The sequence below is a fragment of the Pollachius pollachius genome (assembly GCF_949987615.1).
Source record: "Pollachius pollachius genome assembly, chromosome: 20".
Taxonomy (NCBI): Eukaryota; Metazoa; Chordata; class Actinopteri; order Gadiformes; family Gadidae; genus Pollachius; species Pollachius pollachius.
In genome coordinates, this window is record NC_136953.1 from 2,443,090 (window position 1) to 2,465,968 (window position 22,879).

Below are 22,879 nucleotides of genomic sequence, written 5' to 3' on the forward strand. Positions count from 1 at the left end.
GATGTGACTGGGGAACGGCCCTGGATTGGGCACTCATGGCGAAGAACACAATGCAGAATGTCCATGGCTTCAGTCCATACCAGCTTGTATTTGGACAAAATCCAAATCTTCCATCTGTCCTAGTCGATAAGCCACCTGCCTTGAAAGGCACTACTATCAGTGCATGAGTGGGACAACATATAACAGCGTTACACACAGCAAGAAAAGCCTTCACTGAGGCAGAGTGCTCAGAGAATAAGGAGAGCTCTGAGAAAGCAACTCTGTTCAAACGATGAGAAGTATGAAACCGGGGACAAAGTCTATTACAAGAGGATGGACTGTGTTGAATGGAAAGGCCCTGGAGTTGTGATAGGACAAGATGGAGTCGTGATATTTTTACGTCATGGTGGGACCTATGTCAGTGTTCACCACTCAAGGCTAAGGAAGGCTAATGCTGACTCCAGTGAAGTAGCTGGTGCTGAAAGTCCACAGCAACCTGCAGAAAATGACACAGGTGGAAATACTGATGCATCTGCTATTGATAGCGATGTGGACATTGACATTGTTGCTGACCGTGGGGGACAATCATCAAGATGATCAACAGCCACTTTACATTAGAGTGGCAGGCTCCATAGCACTAAAGACAGGACAAATAATCAGTTATCTGGACAGAGACACTGGTGTTTCTCATACAGCAAAAGTGATGGGGCGAGCTGGAAAGGCTACAGGAAAACATAAGAACTGGTTCAATCTACAATACTCAGAACCCATTGACATAGCAGGTACCATGAGGTCAGCTGATCTTACTCAGGTGGAGGATCTTCAGGTTGAGCCTCTGGACAATGTTGAAGTATGCTCTGACGTGCATGAAAATGATGTGTTAGTCACAGGAGATGTCTCATTTGATATTGCAAAACTTGATGAAATCAGTAACTGGAAAAGAAATGGAGTGTTTGAGGAGGTAAATGACGTTGGTCAAAAGCAGGTGTCCACCAGGTGGGTGTGTACACTAAAAGAAACCCCTGATGGTATAGTACCCAAAGCGAGTCTTGTAGCTAGGGGTTTTGAAGAATTTAACACTACAGATCTTCCAAAAGACTCTCCTACGTGCTCCAGAGTCACTCAAGTTACTTATGTCAGTTATATGTCAGAGACAGTGGACGCTGCACTCCATGGACATCAAGTCAGCTTTTCTTCAGGGGGCGGAGCTGTCTCGGGACATTCACATTTGCCTCCTCCTGAAGTCGAAAGGAAAGGTGTGGAAGCTAAACAAATGTGTCTATGGGCTTGCAGATGCATCCCTTTACTGGTACAACAAAGTTAAAGCAACAATGCTGAAAACTGGGGCCACAATGTCACAAGTGGATCCTGCTGTTTTCTACTGGCTTGAAGAACAAGGTAGTGTAAATGGTATCCTTGCTTGTCACGTGGATGACTTCATCTGTGGGGGCTCTCACATGTTTGCCACTACAGTCATTCCTCACATCAAAACTGCCTTTCAAGTGGGACGCGAGGAGCATGATCGCTTTCGTTATGTGGGGATGGAATTTGCCACTGTTGAAGGAGGAGTGGAGATGCAACAAGACGTATACATAAAGAATCTGCAGCCTGTTCTCATGGACTCATCTAGAGCTTTGGAGCGTGATTCTCCTCTCAAAGACTGTGAGACTGACAAGCTGTGGTCAAAGATAGGTCAGCTGCTATGGGTGGCTAGACAAAGCAGGCCAGATATCATGTTTGCGTGCATTCTTGCATCCACCCTAAAACATGGTACTGTGCAAACTATGCATGAAGCAAATAAAGTTGTAAAAAAACTAAAGTCAGAACATGTCACCCTAAAATTTCAGAACTTAGGAGATGATGAACCTTCGAAACTTATTGTTTTTAGTGATGCTTCTATGGGAAACCTACCTGACGGTGGAACACAAGGGGGGCATCTCATTGTACTGATGGGCAAGGAAGTGATATTCTCACCTGTCTGCTGGCAATCGAAGAGGATCAGGAGAGTGGTTCGGAGTACACTGGCAGGAGAAACACTTGTTCTTGCTGATGGGATTGACCATGCCATTTTTCTGTCATCCCTTTACTCTGAACTCACCACAGGAAATGTCACAAAGGGCATCTTGCCGGTGATATGTGTCACAGACAACTACTCTCTTATGGATGCCATCAAGTCCACCAAGTCTGTGCCTGAGAAAAGACTGAGACTAGAAATAAGTGGCATTTAAGAACTAATCCAAACCAAAAGGATCCAACATGTTCTTTGGTCAGCTACAAAGGAACAGCTGGCAGACTGTCTGACCAAAAAAGGAGCTTCTTCCATGCTCCTTCTGAAAGCGCTGAAGGATGGAAAGTGGAAGCTTGAGGAGTGACTGTTAATGACTAAAACAAAACAAATGACTGTTGAAATCATTTCTGGTTGTTGCTGTTATTTTAAACAGACTGTTACAGTTTAAAAACCGTTATTGTTTGTTACAGTTTTTAAGAGACTGTTTAAAAGGGTTATTTCTCACTGAATGTTATTCGTCAAAAGACATTTTTATTTTACTTGCAGATTTTTAATTTTTTTAAAAAAAGAGGAGATTGTTAAGTTTAATTTGTTTGCTCCTCTATTCTTTTAGTTGTATTGCTTTTAGAATGTTACTCGTGAGCGCGCAGCCAGCAGGTACTTTTGAGCGTGCCGTGGGAGTTGACCGCCAGTGTGGCGACGTGATATGTTAATGCTGTGGAGAGCGGAATTAAAATGGTTGTTGCAAGAGTTGACTGCGGACTATTATTGTAGCTAGTTATTAACATAACATACTGTTGGGTAGCAGGGGAGAACTCCCCTGATTTCCACATGCATGCGAGTGCCTCAAGGCTTCTACCGTTGGAACCTGAGACTTGAATCTGGCTCAGCGACTTTGAACCCTACGTTTCACATCAAGACTGGATGGATTTACCTTTTTGTGTTTTCACTTTTGTGTCTTTTTACATGCATTTCTCCTTCCCAACGACACACTCTCCAGACCCCCGTGAGCATCAAGAAGGTAGCCATTTTGAAATCCACCCTATTATTTCACCTCTACTTATGGTTGCTCACCCCTCGTCATCAGGCTGGAAACGCATTTCCTTCAGGTTTCAGCTTCATACGCTTGGTCGCTGCACGGTCACTCCTCACAGGGCCAACTCACTCGCTCTATTTATGGCGGCCGTCTTCAATGTGATTATCTGTATGCACGTTGGGTCTGTCTTCTTTGCTGGGGCCCTTCCTTACTGCCACTTATCAGCTAAAAAGCACAGGGACCATGCTAGCAAGCGCCGTGTGTTATAAATATTAATTATTATTGCAGATGTCAAGAATATGCAGTGCCAACCAAGATAAAAAAAAACTAAATCTAAAGTATTAAAATAAATAGAAAATTAACAAATGATAACAATGTGGATTTATTTTTTATTTGTGTTCAGTATGAAGTTACTCAAGAGTTTAGGTTTAGATTGTGTTGTCTGAGTCAATGAAGCTCCATGAGAAAAGCTTACATTTGCTTCCATGGTCAACTGGGACCCCTTGGTCGTCTGTCACAACTAGTGTCACCACTTCACTCCCATCCCTCTTGGTCAATGGGAAGAATCCCAGCAAACGAGAGAGAGCCCTAGCTTCGACATTTTGTTATCTTTTCTTTCAACAGACACCTGGCATGCTTGACATCAACAGAATATAAATATCATTCTTTCTATCATGGGGACGTTTGAGTATTGTCACATTTCAAATGTCATTCAGAGAAACATTGGATTTTGCCTTTTGATTTGTTAAGTTACCATCTACTCCACCTATGGTTTTGAATGGATCTCCTGAACATCACTTGCTACAAACGTGATTGGTTCGGGTGGAGGGAAACATTCCGTAGTCACTTGTGTGGAACTTTCTTAAAGATGCGCTCTTTGGATACAGACTCGCAGAATGCCATCTCTGTGCTGCTAACCTCTTCCCTTGCTTCTCCTCTTCTTCTGTATGTGTGTGTTTGTGTGTGTTCCTCTGTTTCTCCGGCCTCTTGTTCCTCTCTCTTCCTCCCCTCCTCCCCAGCCTGCTCCCCGTCGCTCTGCCAAGGTGAGCCTGCCCCCCCGCTGACCCGGAGGTCAGAACGGGGCTGACACACCTTTGCACGCCCGCCTCTCGTCATAGTTCTTCATACAGTCCATGTTTTATGTTCTCAATCGGACCGGGTCAAACGTGTGGTTGTTCACCAAGGGTAGATCTGGAAGCCAGCAAGCATCTCAGGGTTGGTTAGTTGTATGATCAATGAGCCTGCTGCAGACTGTCATCAGCTTGGAGACTTGGATAACCCTGAATGGGTCATGGAAGATATTGTCGGTGAATCCAAAGTTGAATACTAATCTGTTATTTATTTTATACACATTTGGTATTTTATTTACATTGTTACATTAGTTTACATTTGTAGTCTTTGTGCAAACCCATGTTGGCATCATTAGCATTTATAATAGATTTCGTCACACATGTTTGCATTAGAATTAGTAACGGACAGCTGTGTGTGTGTGTGTGTGTGTGTGTGTGTGTGTGTGTGTGTGGGGTCACACTGTCAACAGTTGGCCACGCCAGGTCGTCTGGTATCGGCCACCTCCCTCCCCTCCCTGTCGGTTCGTTCCCTGGGCCGCTCACCTGCCACCCCCGTGGTAGGACCCAGACCGCACCGACTACAGATAGGACTTCACCTTCCCCCGTCATGCTCGGGACGGGGGTTGTATGCGGTGTTATGAGGTCCGCGGTGGTGGGGAGAACCCTTTATTCAGAGGTTCCTTAAAGGTTTCACTGGTTCTTATCCAAATCACAGGAGTTGGCTATTTCTTGTGGAGAAACGTCACCGGGTCATCTTCTAGAAACACTGTTTTACAGCTGCGGCATGAGGGGAACTTCACAAGGACTGCACAACTCTCACACACTCTGGGTTCAGCAACGATTGCTTGTGAGAGGATGGCTTCTTGGGTCACATGGTTTCACTGTTCTCTGTTAAGTTGTCAGTTAGCTTTTATTTCTCTCCGCCTTCACTCGTTTTCTTTTTTTGGTCCTTTAACCTCTTTCGCTCTTTTATTTCGCTCTTTTTTTTTTCTCCCGCTCTCTCCAGACCCCTCGCTCGACCTTCTCCTCCTCCTCCTCTCTCCTCAGTGATGTCAGTGAGGCAGGCCTCTCCTCCTCCTCCCAGGGTGCCCTGGCGGCCCCGGTCGTCCCCCAGCCCAGTGGCTCACCCTCGGCTGCAGCCACGCTGGCCCCCGCACTTTCCGGCCCAACCAAGGTGGGTCCCCTTCAGCTCACCGGCCCTGCACTGACATCCAGTTCAACTAAGATGTTTTATAGGGTTACGCTGAGCATTATTCAGGTGTCAAGGAGGTGATGGAAGAGATGCAACTGGGTGTGGCTGGAGCCATGCTCATGTGCATAGATTTTATGAATTTATTTAAGAATTTCATGTTAATTGTGTGTATCGCTTTTGAGTTTGAAATATGTTCAAAAAATATGGGATGGGGAGCAAGAGGCAAAAACTGGTAAAGCCCCGACCAGAACCTAGATTGGAGATTTGGAGAACTGCACCACCCCTAGCGCTTCGAACACAGCTCAGTATAGTGGTTCATGCAGGGTTCTCAGCCTCATCATACAGTCATTCAGATGTCACAGTTTTGACCTGTGTTGTGGTTGTTGTTCACCTGGTCCAGATGGAGCTTGTCGAGCCCAAACAGGTAGAGTCTTCATCTCACGCCTGACAGCATGCTGCTAATATCTGGCATGAAGGGTTAATTTAGGTAATGATGTTAGAGAATAATACAATAACTGTTTGGTGACTGGGTGAATGTCGGATGGGAGGCCTGGGACCATGTTGTCTCTGAGCGTTGGTGTTGATGGAATGGGGACGGCCTGTGAGTCTGTGAGACTGTCGGCTTGCAGGTATTGCTTACTAACTGACCAGGGACGTTTGAAACGAACGCCTGGTGTATTGGGGGTTGGTCGATATCTGATGGATGCATCGTGTTCTTTCTCATAATTCTCCATACATAATGAATGATAGAATTAATAATGAATACAAAGCAATACTTGATAATTGATGCATTCTCATTTTCAAAACCAGCTTGAGGTCCAGAAGGGTTTACTTAATCAACATGTGGTCTTAAGTTCTGCACTGTTGGTTTCCTCTTCCTGAACTATCTACCCCTCTATCACCCCTCCGTCCATCTATCACCCCTCCATTCACCTATCCCTCCGTCCATCCGCCCACCCCAATCCTCCTGACCCCCCTTTCATCCCTATCATCCCTCTCTCTACCATCCCTCCATCCCTCTGTCCATCCCTCCTTCCCTAACTCACACCATCCATCCCTCTATCAATCCCTGTCTCCCTCCCTATATCCTCTATATTCCATCCCTCCATTGTTCCCTCCATCCCTCCCCTTCCCCAGGAGGAGGACTCCCTGCGGGCCCAGGTGAAGGACCTGGAGGAGAAACTGGAGACCCTGAAGATGAAGCGGGCGGAGGACAAGGTGAAGGTGAAAGAGCTGGAGAAGCACAAGATCCAGCTGGAGCAGCTGCAGGAGTGGAAGAGCAAGATGCAAGAGCAGCAGCTGGACCTCCAGAAGCAGCTCAAGGAGGCCAAGAAGGTGAGGGTCCACTCGGCTAGTGTGTGTGTGTGGGTGTTTGTGTGTTGCAATATTGTAAAGCACTTTGAGTAGCCACTGGTTAGAAAAGCACTTTATTTAAATGCAGTCCATGCACCATTTACGAACACAAAATCAGGTTAAAACATTTTAAAAGCCCACATTTAGGATGCGGACCGATGCGGTGAAGGAGTGAGCCCAAAATAAGGGCTCTTCTCACTTCCGTTGTACGTTCTCTGCACCAATCAGGAAGCGCGGGAGGCGGTGGAGGGCAAGGAGCGCTACATGGAGGAGATGTCTGACACGGCGGACGCCATCGAGATGGCCACCCTGGACAAGGAGATGGCGGAGGAGCGGGCGGAGTCGCTGCAGGTGGAGGTGGACTCCCTGAAGGAGAAGATGGAGGAGCTGTCTATGGACCTGGAGATCCTCAAGCACGAGATTGAGGAGAAAGGTGTGTGTGTGTGTGTTTTGCTGATGTTGTGTGTGTCTGTCCTATGCAGACATTTTGTTCAGTGGCCACCTGCTTGGTGCATTTCAACTAGCTCGTAGCTTAAATAACCTGGACTCCTCGTCAATGCTGATTGATATCGATCATTAATGTTATCAATAAAATCCTATCCTACAACTGATTACTTTACAAACAAATAATGCTGGCCATCATCTTTGCTCACAAGAACCGTACTTTGGCCACTCCAAGAACCCTCCCAGTCGGCTGAGAGGTTTTGGTCACAGCCTGTTGGAGAACCTTGTTATTGAGATGTTTGGATTCTGAAAGTGTCCTGCCTACTCACTGGGAGGGCCTCAGACACGTTGCAGCTTTCCAGATTTGCCTGAGGCAATGATCATTGATTAATTCCATTGATTTATGTGTGACGTCCATTTCTACTATCTGTCTCTCTCTCTCTGGGTTGCTGTGTCTCTCTCCAAGGCTCAGACGGAGCCGCCTCCAGCTACCACCTCAGACAGCTGGAGGAGCAGAATGGCCGCCTGAAGGAGGCTCTGGTCAGGTCAGTGTCCCCCTGACAACCACACATACAACACACAATGTAACACAATCAATTACAACAAAACACATGTAACGTGAACAACACACATCATGTAACACAATAGAGAATGACACACATCATTAACACAATGGAGAACAACAACAACACACATCATGTAACATGATAGAGAACAACAACACGATAGAGGAGAATAACCATTGAGATGAGATGATACTTATTGTGTTTAAGAAGTAACCCATGGGGCTTCAGGCATTCTGGCTGCTAGGATAGTGAGCGGAGGGAGCGAGGAAGGGAGGAGAGAGTAAGGAAAGGAGGGAGGGAAGGAGGAGTTAAAGGGGATAAACGGAGGGTGGGAAGGAGAGGCAAAGAAAGAAAAACAGAAAGAAGGACGGCTGGATGAAGGTAGGAAGTCTCGCCTCATAAGGTGCATCACTCTTCCTCCTCCAGGATGCGGGACCTATCGTCGTCAGAGAAGCAGGAGCATGTGAAGCTGCAGAAGCAGATGGAGAAGAAGAGCACAGAGCTGGAGACCCTGAGGGGCCAGAGGGAGAAGCTGCTGGCCGAGACCAAGGTGGCTGAGGCCACCATCGACGAGCTCAAGGAGCAGGTAGCTGTCCTAACCACTCTGAACCGCTCTGGGCCACTCTGAACCGCTCTGGGCCACTCTGAACCGCTCTGGGCTAATCTGAACCGCTCTGGGCTAATCTGAACCGCTCTGGAGGGCCAGTGCCCAGGTTCAAACCTGTATGACCGGGTTGTACAATGCAGGATCTGTTTACGAATTGTGGTCGCTGTTAACATCTTTCTCTCTCTCTCCCGCTCTCTCTCTCTCTCGTCCTATCTCCGTCCTCTCTGTCTCGCTCTCTCTCTACCCCTTCCCTCTGTGTCCTTCTCTACCTTCCCCGCCTCTTCCCCTACAGGTGGATGCGGCCCTTGGTGCGGAGGAGATGGTGGAGACTCTGACAGAGAGGAACCTGGATCTGGAGGAGAAAGTGCGGGAGCTGCGTGAGACCGTCGTTGATCTGGTCAGTCTTCCTAGTCTCTCTCTGTCTCTGCCTCGCTCTCTCTCTGCCTCTCATTTCTAAAGCCTTTGTGTTCTCCTGCTCCTCCTCCTGCAGGAGGCCATCAACGAGATGAACGACGAGCTGCAGGAGAACGCGCGGGAGACGGAGATGGAGCTGCGGGAGCAGGTGGACCTGAGCGGGGCCAAGGTGCGGGAGGCCGGCCAGAGGGTGGAGGCCTCTCAGGAGACGCTGGCAGACTACCAGCAGACCATCAGCAAGTACAGGGAGCTCACCGCCAGCCTGCAGGTGGGGACCCTCAGCACCCCACTGAGAGCCAAGGGGACCCCCATGACCCACACTTAGAGCCAGGGTCCCCCATGCACCCCAATGAGAGCCAGGACCGGGGGAATGTATTCTGGACCGGTTCCATAAGGAGTCACCAAGTTATACCGTTATAACGTTTCTTTATAAACAGGTGGCAGCGTCCACGATGCAGGCGCTAATTACACAAATAACCACTAGAAAGTGTGATAATAGCACTGAAGGTTCAAGCGGCAATGTCTTACTCACTGTGCTAACATGTGTGTGGTTGTTTAGGAGACCAACAGGGAGCTGACCAACGCCCAGAACACCAACGCCGAGCAGATCCAGGCCCCCACTGAGCTCTTCGACTTCAAGATTAAGTTTGCCGAGACCAAAGCCTACGCAAAGGTAGGCCTGAGACCTGGGTCAACACTCACCAGGTGTGTTTATTAAAGGGGACATGTTATGAAAAAAACACTTTTCCTGGGATTTGGGGTGTTGTTTTGGGTCTCTGGTGCTCCCACACGCATACAAACTTTGTAATAAGTCTGTATACAATTTTTTGAGTGGGATATGCATTTCTGAAGTCAGTCAACAAGGGTACAATTGAATATTTCCACCCACTTCCCTACCCCCCTCCAATCAGAGCATAGATAAGATTTTGTTGGCCAGCGGATGAGCGCTGGGCGGAGATGTTTGCGCATTTCAGAAGCATGGGAGATTCCATACAAAAATAGATGACTGCCTGGCAGGGAGTCCAGCAGAGCTGCTGGACTGCCGCCGATGCTCTGGCAGGCAGTCCGGCAGCTCAGCTCTCAGAGTACAATCCCTTTCTCCTCAATGTCGCGGTTCAATCTGGACTTCAAAGAGTCAAAGCCAAAGTTCCTTTCCCTCAATTCTTCTCAACCATGATAACCCCATGGATAACCCCCACTACGAGTCTTTACTTGTTGTGGAAGTACCAGAGACGTCAGACGCAGTCTTTATGATTCATAATATCATCTGAGGCGCACATAGCTTTTGGCTTTGATATTAGATATTATATTATATAGATCTACTTATTATTATTATTATTATTATTATTATTATTATTATTATTATTATTATTATATAATATAGGTACAGGGCACCAGGAGTCCGCAAACGGCAACAATCACTTCTCCTCCATGCTGTGGTTCACTCTGACAGCTCATTTGTATGCAATGGGCAGCAGCTCATTTGCATTAAAGCTACAGATCCCAGATACAGCACATTCTGAAGGGACTGAAACAGAGGGGAATAGTGGTTGTCAAGATTTTTTTGCCTAAAACCTATTTCCAGCAAACAGCTTCAAAAACATGTTTTCTGGAACTCGTATACTATGTTTACTTGTTGGGAAAACTCCATAATATGTCTCCTTTAACAATACTTATGTGGCATCGGTAGGCCTGAGACCTGGGTCAACACTCACCAGGTGTGTTTATTAACAGTACTTATTACCCCTGTGTCCCCACAACTCGTGTAAAGGAGAATATGTGCCCTTGCTCCTCAGGCCATTGAGATGGAGTTGAGGAAGATGGAGGTGGGCCAGGCCAACCGACAGGTGTCCCTGCTCACCTCCTTCATGCCAGACTCCTTCCTCCGCCACGGGGGAGACCACGACTGCCTCCTGGTGCTGCTGCTCATCCCCAGGCTCATCTGCAAGGTGTGTGCAATGGAGAACTCCCGCAATCCAAAATGGAAGAAAGGTTGACCCCAGAAGTGAGATCCCTGCTTCAGGGAAAGGAGGGCCATTGCTGCAGAACTCAGAGCATAGAACTCTAGCAGAAATCAGACAAAGTTATTATAAGATAAATGATGAACAGCTCTCGCTGTGCCAAAGTGCCAACGTCTTTGTGGGTTTCATTGGGCAGGCGGAGCTGATCAGCAAGCAGGCCCAGGAGAAGTTTGACCTGAACGGCAACGTGCTGAAGGGGCCCGAGATGCGGGGCCCTCCGGGGGAGCAGCTGAGCTTCGCCTCGGGCCTGGTCTACTCCCTGACCCTGCTGCAGTCCACCCTGCACAAATACGAACAGTAAGACCCCGCCACGCCCTACCTGACCACCCTGTGCTGCTGCAGACACACCAGCAGTAAGACCCCGCCATGCCCTACCTGACCGCCCTGTGCTGCTGCAGACACACCAGCAGTAAGACCCCGCCACGCCCTACCTGACCACCCTGTGCTGCTGTAGGCCGCAGACACAGCAACCGTAAGATGCTAAACACGGTGGTGTTGTCGTCTAGTATGTAATTCATGACCTTGTCGGATTCATCCCTGACACAATTAAAACCCCAACACACTACAGAGTTAATAATTCTGGATATTTTGCCTCGCTGAAACTGCTTCACCGTTCGTTGACATGATTTGTGCTCGGCTGTAGTAGTACCCACATGATGAACCAATGCCGTCATGAACCACTAGTGATCCAAGTTGCTTTGGAAGGAACCAACACATGACTAATGGTGCCCTCACCTCAATCTACATGTAATCTACTTAATAAATGAAGTCCAATCTTCCGTAAAACAACGGGTGACTCAACCTCACCTGGAGGAGCACACCTGGATCCAGAGTAGATGGTAAATGGACTCCATTTATACAGCGCTTTTCCAACCAGTGGCCAATCATTGCGCTTTACTTTACTGCCTAACATTCACCCATTCATGCACACATTCGCACACCGACGGCGGTGACAACCAAGCAGGGCGACAGCCAGCTAGCTCATCAGGAGCAATGAGGGTGAGGTGTCTTGCTCAGGGACACCGCGACACTCACACACCTCGAGGAGCCGGGGATCGAACGAGCAACCTTCTGGTGATCAGCCGATGTGCTCTACTTCCTGAACCACATGCCGCCCAAGTAGGAGAACTTACCTCCAGGTGGATCCGTCATGCCCTCCTTCCTAACCCCCCTCCCCTCTGTGGTCCAGGGCTCTGGGTGGCTGCAGCGTTGAGGTGTTCAAGCTGATGGGCACGCTGTACTCTGAGATGAGCGTGCACGAGCGCTCCCTCGACTACTTTATCGACCTGCTGCACAAGGACCAGCTGGACGAGACCGTGCAGACCGAGCCTCTCACCAGGGCCATCAAGTACTACCAGGTACTCCCAGAACAACCAAGCTCACTCACTCACTCACTCACTCACCAGGGCCATCAAGTACTACCAGGTACTCCCAGAACAACCAAGCTCACTCACTCACTCACTCACTCACTCACTCACTCACTCACTCACCAGGGCCATCAAGTACTACCAGGTACCCCCAGAACAACCAACCTCACTCACTCACTCACACTAGCAGACTCACTCACTCACACTAGCAGACTCACTCACTCACTTCACACTAGCAGACTCACTCACTCACTCACTCACTCACTCACTCACTCACTCACTCACACTAGCAGACACACTCACTCACTCACACTAGCAGACACACTCACTCACTTCACACTAGCAGACACACTCACTCACTCACTCACTCACTCACTCACTCACTCACTCACACTAGCAGACTCACTCACTCACTCACACTAGCAGAATCACTCACTCACTCACACTAGCAGACTCACTCACTCACTCACACTAGCAGACACACTCACTCACTCACTCACTCACACTAGCAGACACACTCACTCACTCACTCACTCACACTAGCAGACACACTCCCTCACTCACACTAGCAGAATCACTCACTCACTCACACTAGCAGACACACTCACTCACTCACACTAGCAGACTCACTCACTCACTCACACTAGCAGACACACTCACTCACTCACTCACTCACACTAGCAGACACACTCACTCACTCACACTAGCAGAATCACTCACTCACTCACACTAGCAGACACACTCACTCACTCACACTAGCAGAATCACTCACTCACTCACACTAGCAGACACACTCACTCACTAACACACTAGCAGACACACTCACTCACTCACTCACACACTAGCAGACACAGAAACTCACACAGTAGCAGACACACACACTAGCAGAAGCACACACACACTAGCAGACACACACACACACAAAATAGCAGTCACACTCACTCACACTGACACTAGCAAACACACTCACTCAATCACACAGTAGCAGACACACTCACTCACACACTAGCAGACACACTCACTCACTAACACACTAGCAGACACACTCACTCACTCACTCACTCACTCACTCACTCACTCACTCACTCACTCACACACAAGCAGACACAGAAACTCACACAGTAGCAGACACACACACTAGCAGACACACACACACACACACACACAGAAACACTCTCAGAAACACAGTCCCACACACACTAGCAGAAGACCCACACAATGTCTACATAATGTGTGTGCTGGGTCAAAGTGTATTCCTTTTGTTCTTGTTGAATCTTTCAGCACCTGTACAGCATCCACCTGTCACAGCAACCTGAGGACTGTACCGTGCAGCTCGCCGACCACATCAAGGTACAACACACACACACAAAAGGCAGAGTCCTGTTGTTTCCCGAAAGTAGAAGTCAACGCTACTGTTCTGCTAGGAAAAACATAGCTTTGCTTTGCTTCATCAACAATATTTAGATTATATTGTTCTGTACTGCTCTTTTATTTATTGATCAATTATTGTATCTGCGTGTACTGCTGCTATTTCCCATCCAGGATGAATAAAGTACATTTGATTTGAGGCTTGTAAGTCGAGCCTCTGGTCGCCATTAACACTACGACTAACCAGCCACTCCTCCCCGGCCATAGTTCACCACGGTGGCTCTGGACTGCATGGGGGCCGAGGTGTCCCGTCTGAGGGCCTTCCTGTGTGCCGGCCAGGAGACCTCCGCCATGGCCGTTCTGCTGAAGGACCTGGACACCTCCTGCTCCGACATCCGCCAGTTCTGCAAGAAGATCCGCCGCCGCATGCCAGGCACCGAAGTACCGGGAGCGCCCGCCGCGCTCACCTTCACCGCCGCGGTAGGACGCGTGCACACACCCTGGAGCATTGGCTATAGATCAGGGCTGCGCCCTAATGGGATATTTTGTCTTTCTGCGATACCTATTGCAATATCACAGATGATCAAATGTTTCAATTAATCGTAGACATTTATTTTTATCTTTGTATAATGATTGGGGTGATTTTTGTAGCGTTACACACTCGTTATACAGAGCTTTATGGTGGTGGATTAAATGGGGAAATAAGTCGTGTTGCCTTTGGTTGTGGTAACGGTACCTGATTTTGGTTAACGTCGTCTTCTGGAACCAAAATAATTCCATACAACTGACGTTGGGAATAAAATCGTATTTTTGCTGGCTCATTTTGAAGTTTAGATCTACGATTAGCGGGAGCTGTCTACGACTGCTTTGGGGATCTGATCATTAACTGATGGTCCAGCAATTCAAATATCGCACATGTGATACGATATATGGTGCAGCCCTATTATAGATGGACATCATTCCTCATCAGGGTTAATCAGGATTTCTGACCAGATTTCTAACGTCCCTTATTCGCAAATCCACACTATTATCACTTGGTAGCTTGTACGCAAAACCCCAGAGGCGGGACAAGTGGCGTTAACCTACCTATTCACACCCAATCCCAAGAAACTTTTTCCAAATAACTCTGGTTCAAACAAGGCCGAGGCCCCCTGGCTCCTCTGGATTGGTGTGTCACTCTAACCCCTCCCCCCTGGCTCCTCTGGATTGGTGCGTCTCTCTAACCCCTCCCCCCTGGCTCCTCTGGATTGGTGCGTCTCTCTAACCCCTCCCCCCTGGCTCCTCTGGATTGGTGCGTCTCTCTAACCCCTCCCCCCTGGCTCCTCTGGATTGGTGCGTCTCTCTAACCCCTCCCCCCTGGCTCCTCTGGATTGGTGCGTCTCTCTAACCCCTCCCCCCTGGCTCCTCTGGATTGGTGCGTCTCTCTAACCCCTCCCCCCTGGCTCCTCTGGATTGGTGCGTCTCTCTAAGCCCTGCCCCCTGGCTCCTTTGGATTGGTGCGTCTCTCTAACCCCTCCCTCCTGGCTCCTCTGGATTGGTGCGTCTCTCTAAGCCCTGCCCCCTGGCTCCTTTGGATTGGTGCGTCTCTCTAACCCCTCCCTCCTGGCCAGGTGGCGGAGACACTGGCGGAGTGCAGGCGTCAGCTGACCCGGGTGGTGGCCGTGCTGCAGGAGCTGGCGGCGGCCGGGGCCCAGATGATGGCGCCACTGGCGGAGCAGGATGGGCTCCAGGCCCTGCGGCTGGAGGACGTTGCCTTCAAGGCCGTGGAGAAGGTGGGGTCACTTGAAGGGGCTCCTGATTGAGTGGGGGTCTATGTTGATTAAGCCAGTGGTTCGGTGGTCGATTTCCTCTGGGACCACCCCATGCTAAGGGAGGTACTCTGAGTGCATACCTAAGAGAGGATTGCACTCAGGGAGTTGTTGAGACGCCCCGGATGAAAGGCTCCTCCAAATGGCAAATGTAATATTATTTGTAGGGTCAATTTACATAACAAATACAAAATAGGAAAGGAATATAAAGAAGCCCCTATGTTGTATTCTGTGTAAAATTGAAGATCATATGTAGAATGTGTTATCTATCTCAACAGCTTCCGCAAAAGACTCAAGACTCACTTGTTCAGAGTTCCCTACACTCATCATAGCCACCCTCTCCCACCCCTCCTACTTATCGTATGTGTACAACCTGGCACTTAATGTACGCACATATTGTGTGTCCTACTTAGTTATAGTACTTAGTTGTGTGTCATCTTATCCTATCTATCTTTGTTGTATACAGAGAATTGGTCTACCTAGTGATTGTTAGTGCTTGGCACTTGGTTCTATGAACATCCTTACTGTACCGACAGCGATATATTGTTTCACCTTCTTCTGACAAATGTACTTATTGTTAGTCAATTTTGATAAAAGTGTCTGATAAATGCCCTGAATGTAAAGGTGAATCTAGAATGAGGCTGTGGCAGGAGATCCGCCGTCAGTCTGACAGACAATCCTCCCTTTTAAGGCTTTTCCTGTTCCACCCTGCAGGTCTATGGCCCGCAGGACCTGAACCCCCAGGACTGTCTGCATCAGTCCTGCTGCGCCGTCATCGCCACCATGAACAAGATGGCCACCGCCATGCAGGAGGGAGAGTACGACGCCGAGAAGCCCCAGGGCAAGGTAGCGCCGCGCCCATGTCTAGCATCGAACTACATGGACCACTGCTGGTGGCCTTCTAATGATCGTTCTCTCTAGATCACCCTCGCTTCCTGTCAGGTCCAGATGTAGATCAAATGATGTGAAAAAGATTGCTTAAGCTGTGCATGTAGATAACTCTTTTTATTCCATGCTTATTTAGTTTGGGGTTAGAATCGTCTTTTTTGTTGCTAATAATGGTTACAGAAACACGGACACTTGGGATTAATTAAACATTAAATATGGCACCATGTGGCCTTGAGGACCACCCTCGCTTCCTCATTGTCCAGATGTGTTTCTCTATCAAAATGATGCCCGTTTACCGAATAGGAAGTGAGCTAGAGGAGCAGCCCCAATATAGAGTACAGCACCAGGCTGTAGGAGGAGATGTGGAGCCCCTCTAGCCCGTGGTCCTCTCTCCACAGGTTCCCCCTGTGGAGGCACGGGCCGCGGCGGTGCGGGCCGAGATGACTGACGCAGAGGGTCTGGGGGTCAAGCTCGAGGACAGAGAGACCGTCATCAAGGAGCTGAAGAAGTCTCTGAAGATCAAGGTCCACACACACCTGAAACACCAACATGATGCTCCACACACACACACACCTGAAACACCACCATGATGCCCCACACACACACACACCTGAAACACCAACATGATGCTCCACACACACACACACCTGAAACACCAACATGATGCCCCACACACACACACACCTGAAACACCAACATGATGCCCCACACACACACACACACACCTGAAACCACAACATGATGCTCCACACACACACACACCTGAAACACCAACATGATGCCCCACACACACACACACCTGAAACACCAACATGATGCCCCACACACACACACACACCTGAAACACCAACATGATGCTCCACACACACACACACACCTGAAACACCAACATGGTGCCCCACACACACACACACCTGAAACACCAACATGATGCCCCACACACACACACACCTGAAACACCAACATGATGCCCCACACACACACACACACCTGAAACACCAACATGATGCCCCACACACACACACACACCTGAAACACCAACATGATGCCCCACACACACACACACCTGAAACACCAACATGATGCCCCACACACACACACACACACACCTGAAACCACAACATGATGCTCCACACACACACACACCTGAAACACCAACATGATGCCCCACACACACACACACCTGAAACACCAGCATGATGCCCCACACACACACACACCTGAAACACCAACATGATGCCCCACACACACACACACACCTGAAACACCAACATGGTGCCCCACACACACACACACCTGAAACACCAACATGATGCCCCACACACACACACACACCTGAAACACCAACATGATGCTCCACACACACACACACACCTGAAACACCAACATGGTGCCCCACACACACACACACCTGAAACACCAACATGATGCCCCACACACACACACACCTGAAACACCAACATGATGCCCCACACACACACACACCTGAAACACCAACATGATGCCCCACACACACACACACCTGAAACACCAACATGATGCTCCACACACACACACACCTAAAACACCAACATGATGCTCCACACACACACACACCTGAAACACCAACATGATGCCCCACACACACACACCTGAAACACCAACATGATGCTCCACACACACACACACCTGAAACACCAACATGATGCCCCACACACACACACACCTGAAACACCAACATGATGCCCCACACACACACACACACACACCTGAAACACCAACATGATGCCCCACACACACACACCTGAAACACCAACATGATGCCCCACACACACACACACCTGAAACACCAACATGATGCCCCACACACACACACACCTGAAACACCAACATGATGCCCCACACACACACACACCTGAAACCACAACATGATACTCCACACACACCTGAAACCACAACATGATGCTCCACACACACCTGAAACCACAACATGATGCTCCACACACCTGAAACACCAACATGATGCCCCACACACACACACACCTGAAACACCAACATGATGCCCCACACACACACACACACCTGAAACACCAACATGATGCTCCACACACGCACACACCTGAAACACCAACATGATGCCCCACACACACACACACACACCTGAAACACCAACATGATGCCCCACACACACACACACCTGAAACACCAACATGATGCTCCACACACCTGAAACACCAACATGATGCTTAATGACACGAACCAGTCTGCACCGACTGTCTGCTGACTAATACACCATCATATGTTGCTTTTGGTCGCTGGTTTTGTCAATAGCTCCCTCGATTTGGATTCGATTTGCCACACTGTGATTTTATCAATAATGTCCTGACCATGCCAATTTCATTAGAATTTAATAACGCGACTAAACATAATTAAGCACATTTCTGAGTGACGTCAGAGATTTACAAAAACGCTCTGGTAAACAAACGATAGATTTTAGACGCCAGCGGGCCTGCTGAGCTTTGCCCCTAACCCTTTGGTACTATAGGGAACATCCTATCCATTTATATCACTAGTAGCTTTAAGGCACTCTGTCTGTGCTATATGTCTATACTACATGTCTATACTACATGTCTATGCTACACGTCATGCTAATGTTCATGTGATGTCCCTGATGGCCCAGGGGGAGGAACTGAGCGAGGCCAGCGTGCGCCTCAGCCTCCTGGAGAAGAAGCTGGACACCTCCACCAGGGACGCAGACGAGCGGGTGGAGCGCATCCAGACCAAGCTGGACGACACCCACAGCTTGCTGAAGAAGAAGGAGAAGTGAGCGTCTTCAGAGAGAGACAGAGATACACCGGCTCCTCCCTCCTGCGGCGCTCACCTCCTGCTCTCTCCTCTCCGCCCACAGGGAGTTTGAGGAGACCATGGACGCCCTCCAGGCTGACATCGACCAGTTGGAGGCGGAGAAGGCGGAGCTGAAGCAGCGACTCAGTAACCAATCAAAGATGACCATAGAGGGGCTCCGAGGTCAGCAGGCGGCGCCTGGGATCGCCTCCATTGTGCAGGGCGCGGCCGTACCAGGTGGGTGTGGTCTCAGTAAAGGTTATCAGTATTATCGAGGTATTGTCAATGTGCTGAAATCTTTAAAAAAGTACCCCTACACACTGAAATCATTTCACCGTGTTTTACATTGAACACCGCAAGAAAACCTTTTTTTTGCATAAACATTCAAATAATGCAATGCAATGTCATTAAACACAAAGGTAGGTAGACAGCATGAGAATCCATTGTACAATTTGGACACTTGAACCCCCTATTGAATATTCAGGGAGAATATGATTGAATGACACCAACCAAACAATCGTAATTGCACGGTACAGCCACCTGATGGTGACAAAAAAGATGTGTTCTGATTGAAGGCACCCATTTCCTCTGAAACCCTCTCTCAGCTACCAGACACTGATTGTAAACACCATGTTTAGTTACAAAATGGTGCCCAGACACTGGATCATCAGTTCATGGTGGTTTTATGCGATCAAACACAACTTTGATGTTGAGTTTATTCTTGATTGTTTTTTGCCTCTGTTGGCGAGGTTTAGTCCCAGTTCAGTGTGGTTTGGCTTTCATATGATATATAGTTTGACTAGATCAAAGGTCGTGAAAAAGATTGCTTTTGCTGTTCGTGTGCAGTTTTAAAACACATATTTATTCCATGCTTATCTAGTTTGGGGTTGTAATTGTCTTTTGGGAAGCTAAAAATGTTTTTTCAAAAGTTTTCAGGCTTCAGTGCTTTCCATTGACAGTAATGTTCCAGATGTCCAAGTTCAAGAGTCCTTTCCTCAGCAGTATTGAAGAGTGTGATGATGAAAATAATAAAAAGACACCAAATAGATAATATGACTTAGGGTTTGAAAAACGTGACCTCAGGTTCTCACAGGTTGAGAACCATTACTAGATATAGATATTCCAGTTGCTCACATTCAACTTTCCTTCACTTTGTGGTGAAACATTAAGACAGTTCAAAGCTGTGTTTGCTTCTAAATAGCTTATCATGAGAATATATTATGAACACACCTGTACAGAGGACCCCTAAGGCCCGCTGCAAGGCCGCTAACATACCGTCTCTCCTCCCCCTCAGCTGGCATGGCCCCGTCCGTGGCAGGCCCCATGCAGGTGGTGGACTCCCCTCTCCTCCGGCAGCAGGTGGATGCCCAGCGGCTGGGCATCAGGCACCTGAAGAATGAGAACATCAGACTCAAGGTAGGCGCGTCATTGGCTGGCACCGTTCAGAACCTCACTGTGATAGGACAAGATCGAGGAAGTAGACCTTTAAAACTCATTAGGCGGGTTTAACTTTGACGTTTGTGTGCATTTCTACACTTTTGATAAGACGAGAATCTCTGTTTTACAATGCATGGCAACATGATAACACAATAGTATTTTATATTGATGATTGTTGTGGTAAATGGACTACATTTATAAAGCGCTTTTCTAACCAGTAGCTACTCAAAGCTAGGCATGATATTGCCTAACATTCACCCATTCATGCACACATTCACACACCGACGGAGGGGTTAGCCAGCTCGTCGGGGTCAGTTAGGGTGAGGTGTCTTGCTCAGGGACACCCTGACGCTAATAGGAGCAGGGGATTTGAACTAGCAATCCTCCAGTTACCAGTCAACCCGCTCTACCTCCTGAGCCAGATTCTGCCCTGTGGGAATTCCCTCTTGTCCCATGTGGCTGTGTTTACGCAACATAACCAGCAGCTTCCTTCTCTCTCTCCGCAGGCGGAGAAGATGAGAGCCCAGCTGGCGTCTCTGGCCCCGCTCTGCCCTCCGAGGCTGCCTCAGATTACCAGCGAGGGCTCCACCTCCACAGAGAGCCTCAACACCGCCATCTATCGGCGCACCGACCAACTGCAGGCCACACTGCTCAAGCTCAGCTCCCAGGTCAAGGTGGTGGACATCACCGGGAAGACGCCAGGTGGGTGGTGCCTTTAATCTGTTAGGGTGGAGGGGGAGAGAGGGGTGGAGGTTGGGGTGTTGGGGTGGAGGTGGAGAGAGAGGTAGAGTTAGGGGTGTGGAGGTGGAGTGAGGAAGAGGGAGAGGGGTGGAGGAGGAGAGGGGTGGAGATTCGGGGGTGGAGGTAGGGGTGTGGAGGAAGAAAACGGTGTGGAGGCGTAAAGAGTCAGATGGGATGTAAAAAGGGGTGAGGGGTTTAAGTAGAGGGGGTTGGAGTTGGAGGTAGAGATTAGGTGGAGGTAGAAGAGGTGGAGGTTGGGAGGGGTGGCGCTAGACGGGGCCGGATGTAGACTGGGTTAGGGCTGGTGCTACCGGGCTGTAGTGGTAGAGAGGCAGGGTGACGGTGTGTAGGAGTCAGAATGGATAACTCTACTCTGTCTTCAACAGTCAGTGCCAGTGCCCAGCTGCTGGAGCAGACGGCTCGGCTCAAGAGTTTCAGTGACGCCGTGGACAGACTCAAGGTACCTACACCTTCCTCCTCTTCCTCCTCTGCACATTCCTCCTCTACACCTTCCCCCTCCTTCTCTACACCTTCCTCCTCTACACGTTCCTCGTCCTCCTCCTCTAGTTAGCGGTACATTGCTACCGGCCTGGGCGTCAGAATAAAGACCCCATTAATTACTTAATGACTTATTGACCAATGTTCAAAATTATTTTTTTAAATCCAAATGTAAACCAACACAGCCTTCATAGACGGCTACACCAACCCAGGGAAACGGGCCCAGGGAAACGTCTCTTCTCTGCCCCGGTGTCTCTCCTGCCTGACCTTCTCTCCTCTCCCCCAGGGCGAGGTAGCGGAACACGTGGTTTCACACCAGCCAGGAGCCAAGGTCACCTCAGACTTCTCCACCTTTCCCGTCTCCTCCTTCACCAAGGTAACGCACGTCACAGTTGATAAACTCAACCTCTGCTCTTTCCTCTTTTATACACTGCCACCTCTAACCCAGCCCTAACTCCACACCTCTAAACCCCTATCTCCACCCCTCTATCTCCACCTCTAGAGATTACTTTCTGCGTCCTTCTCTTTCCGAGTCTTCCTCTGAGTCTATGATATGCTACACCAGAGAGGTGACGGTCCTCCTCTCTCTATCTCCAGGCCCGGGAGGAGAGGCAGGAGGGGGCGGTGTTGGTGGGCCGCGTGGCCATCCCCTGCCCGCGGGGCCAGGAGCAGACCCACCGCCTCGTCCTGTCGCAGTTCCAGCTGCAGCAGGTGCACCGCCTCCTCATGGTCTGACGGGGACGGAGCACTTCATCCAGCGGCCCGCCCGCTGCGAGCGCCCGCCCACGTTCCCCCTCTACGTTCTTCATGAAGTCGTCTCGGGAAAGGGAGCCCATAGTCGCATTATGCTAGCGTGACGCCAAAGGGACACTTGATCGTGTTCTGGACCAGCAGTGGTAAATATCAGTGTAATCTCAGTATAGCAGGGTTCAAAATTGGGAAAGCAAATAGAGAAGGAATTGACTGAGAAAGTGTATCGCTGTAGTAAAATTGTTAAATTAACTTTGTCCTCAACACTACCTTTTTATATTCACCTTGATTCATCACATAACCCTTTCTGATATGCATGTTATATTCCACTAGATTGAGTAGTTGGACTGCCAGATTTCTCGGACTCATGTGCCGTTGTCTGTAATCCTACGTGAAGCTCTCCTTCCAGACGCTTCTTACGTATTGTCATTTTCCAAGTCGTATACTCATCTTATTCTGCTCTTTACTGTTAGTATAGTTGTAACCTTTTCCAAGTTGAAATAAAAATC

General features: G+C 48.9%; 1 protein-coding gene across 4 annotated transcripts in view; it reads left to right on the plus strand.

Annotated features, from left to right (window-relative positions):
* LOC307091234 (dynactin subunit 1-like) overlaps positions 1-22,879 on the plus strand; it is a 33,479-nt gene extending 10,600 nt beyond the window's left edge. For 2 of the 4 annotated variants that reach the window (XM_079758170.1, XM_079758169.1), the window contains exons 6-30: positions 2,988-3,008; positions 4,564-4,650; positions 5,100-5,267; positions 6,423-6,620; positions 6,867-7,071; positions 7,549-7,627; positions 8,075-8,234; positions 8,548-8,652; positions 8,746-8,937; positions 9,229-9,342; positions 10,466-10,618; positions 10,827-10,987; positions 11,880-12,048; positions 13,339-13,407; positions 13,693-13,905; positions 15,036-15,197; positions 15,948-16,079; positions 16,520-16,645; positions 18,781-18,923; positions 19,009-19,181; positions 20,239-20,360; positions 20,888-21,083; positions 21,509-21,582; positions 21,907-21,996; positions 22,218-22,879. In XM_079758170.1, coding sequence (XP_079614296.1) covers positions 2,988-3,008; positions 4,564-4,650; positions 5,100-5,267; positions 6,423-6,620; positions 6,867-7,071; positions 7,549-7,627; positions 8,075-8,234; positions 8,548-8,652; positions 8,746-8,937; positions 9,229-9,342; positions 10,466-10,618; positions 10,827-10,987; positions 11,880-12,048; positions 13,339-13,407; positions 13,693-13,905; positions 15,036-15,197; positions 15,948-16,079; positions 16,520-16,645; positions 18,781-18,923; positions 19,009-19,181; positions 20,239-20,360; positions 20,888-21,083; positions 21,509-21,582; positions 21,907-21,996; positions 22,218-22,355 — 3,450 coding nt within the window. In that variant the 3' untranslated portion in view covers positions 22,356-22,879. The remainder of the gene's footprint in view (positions 1-2,987; positions 3,009-4,563; positions 4,651-5,099; positions 5,268-6,422; positions 6,621-6,866; positions 7,072-7,548; positions 7,628-8,074; positions 8,235-8,547; positions 8,653-8,745; positions 8,938-9,228; positions 9,343-10,465; positions 10,619-10,826; positions 10,988-11,879; positions 12,049-13,338; positions 13,408-13,692; positions 13,906-15,035; positions 15,198-15,947; positions 16,080-16,519; positions 16,646-18,780; positions 18,924-19,008; positions 19,182-20,238; positions 20,361-20,887; positions 21,084-21,508; positions 21,583-21,906; positions 21,997-22,217) is intronic. The other 2 variants (XM_079758171.1, XM_079758172.1) reach the window with 2 other exon arrangements.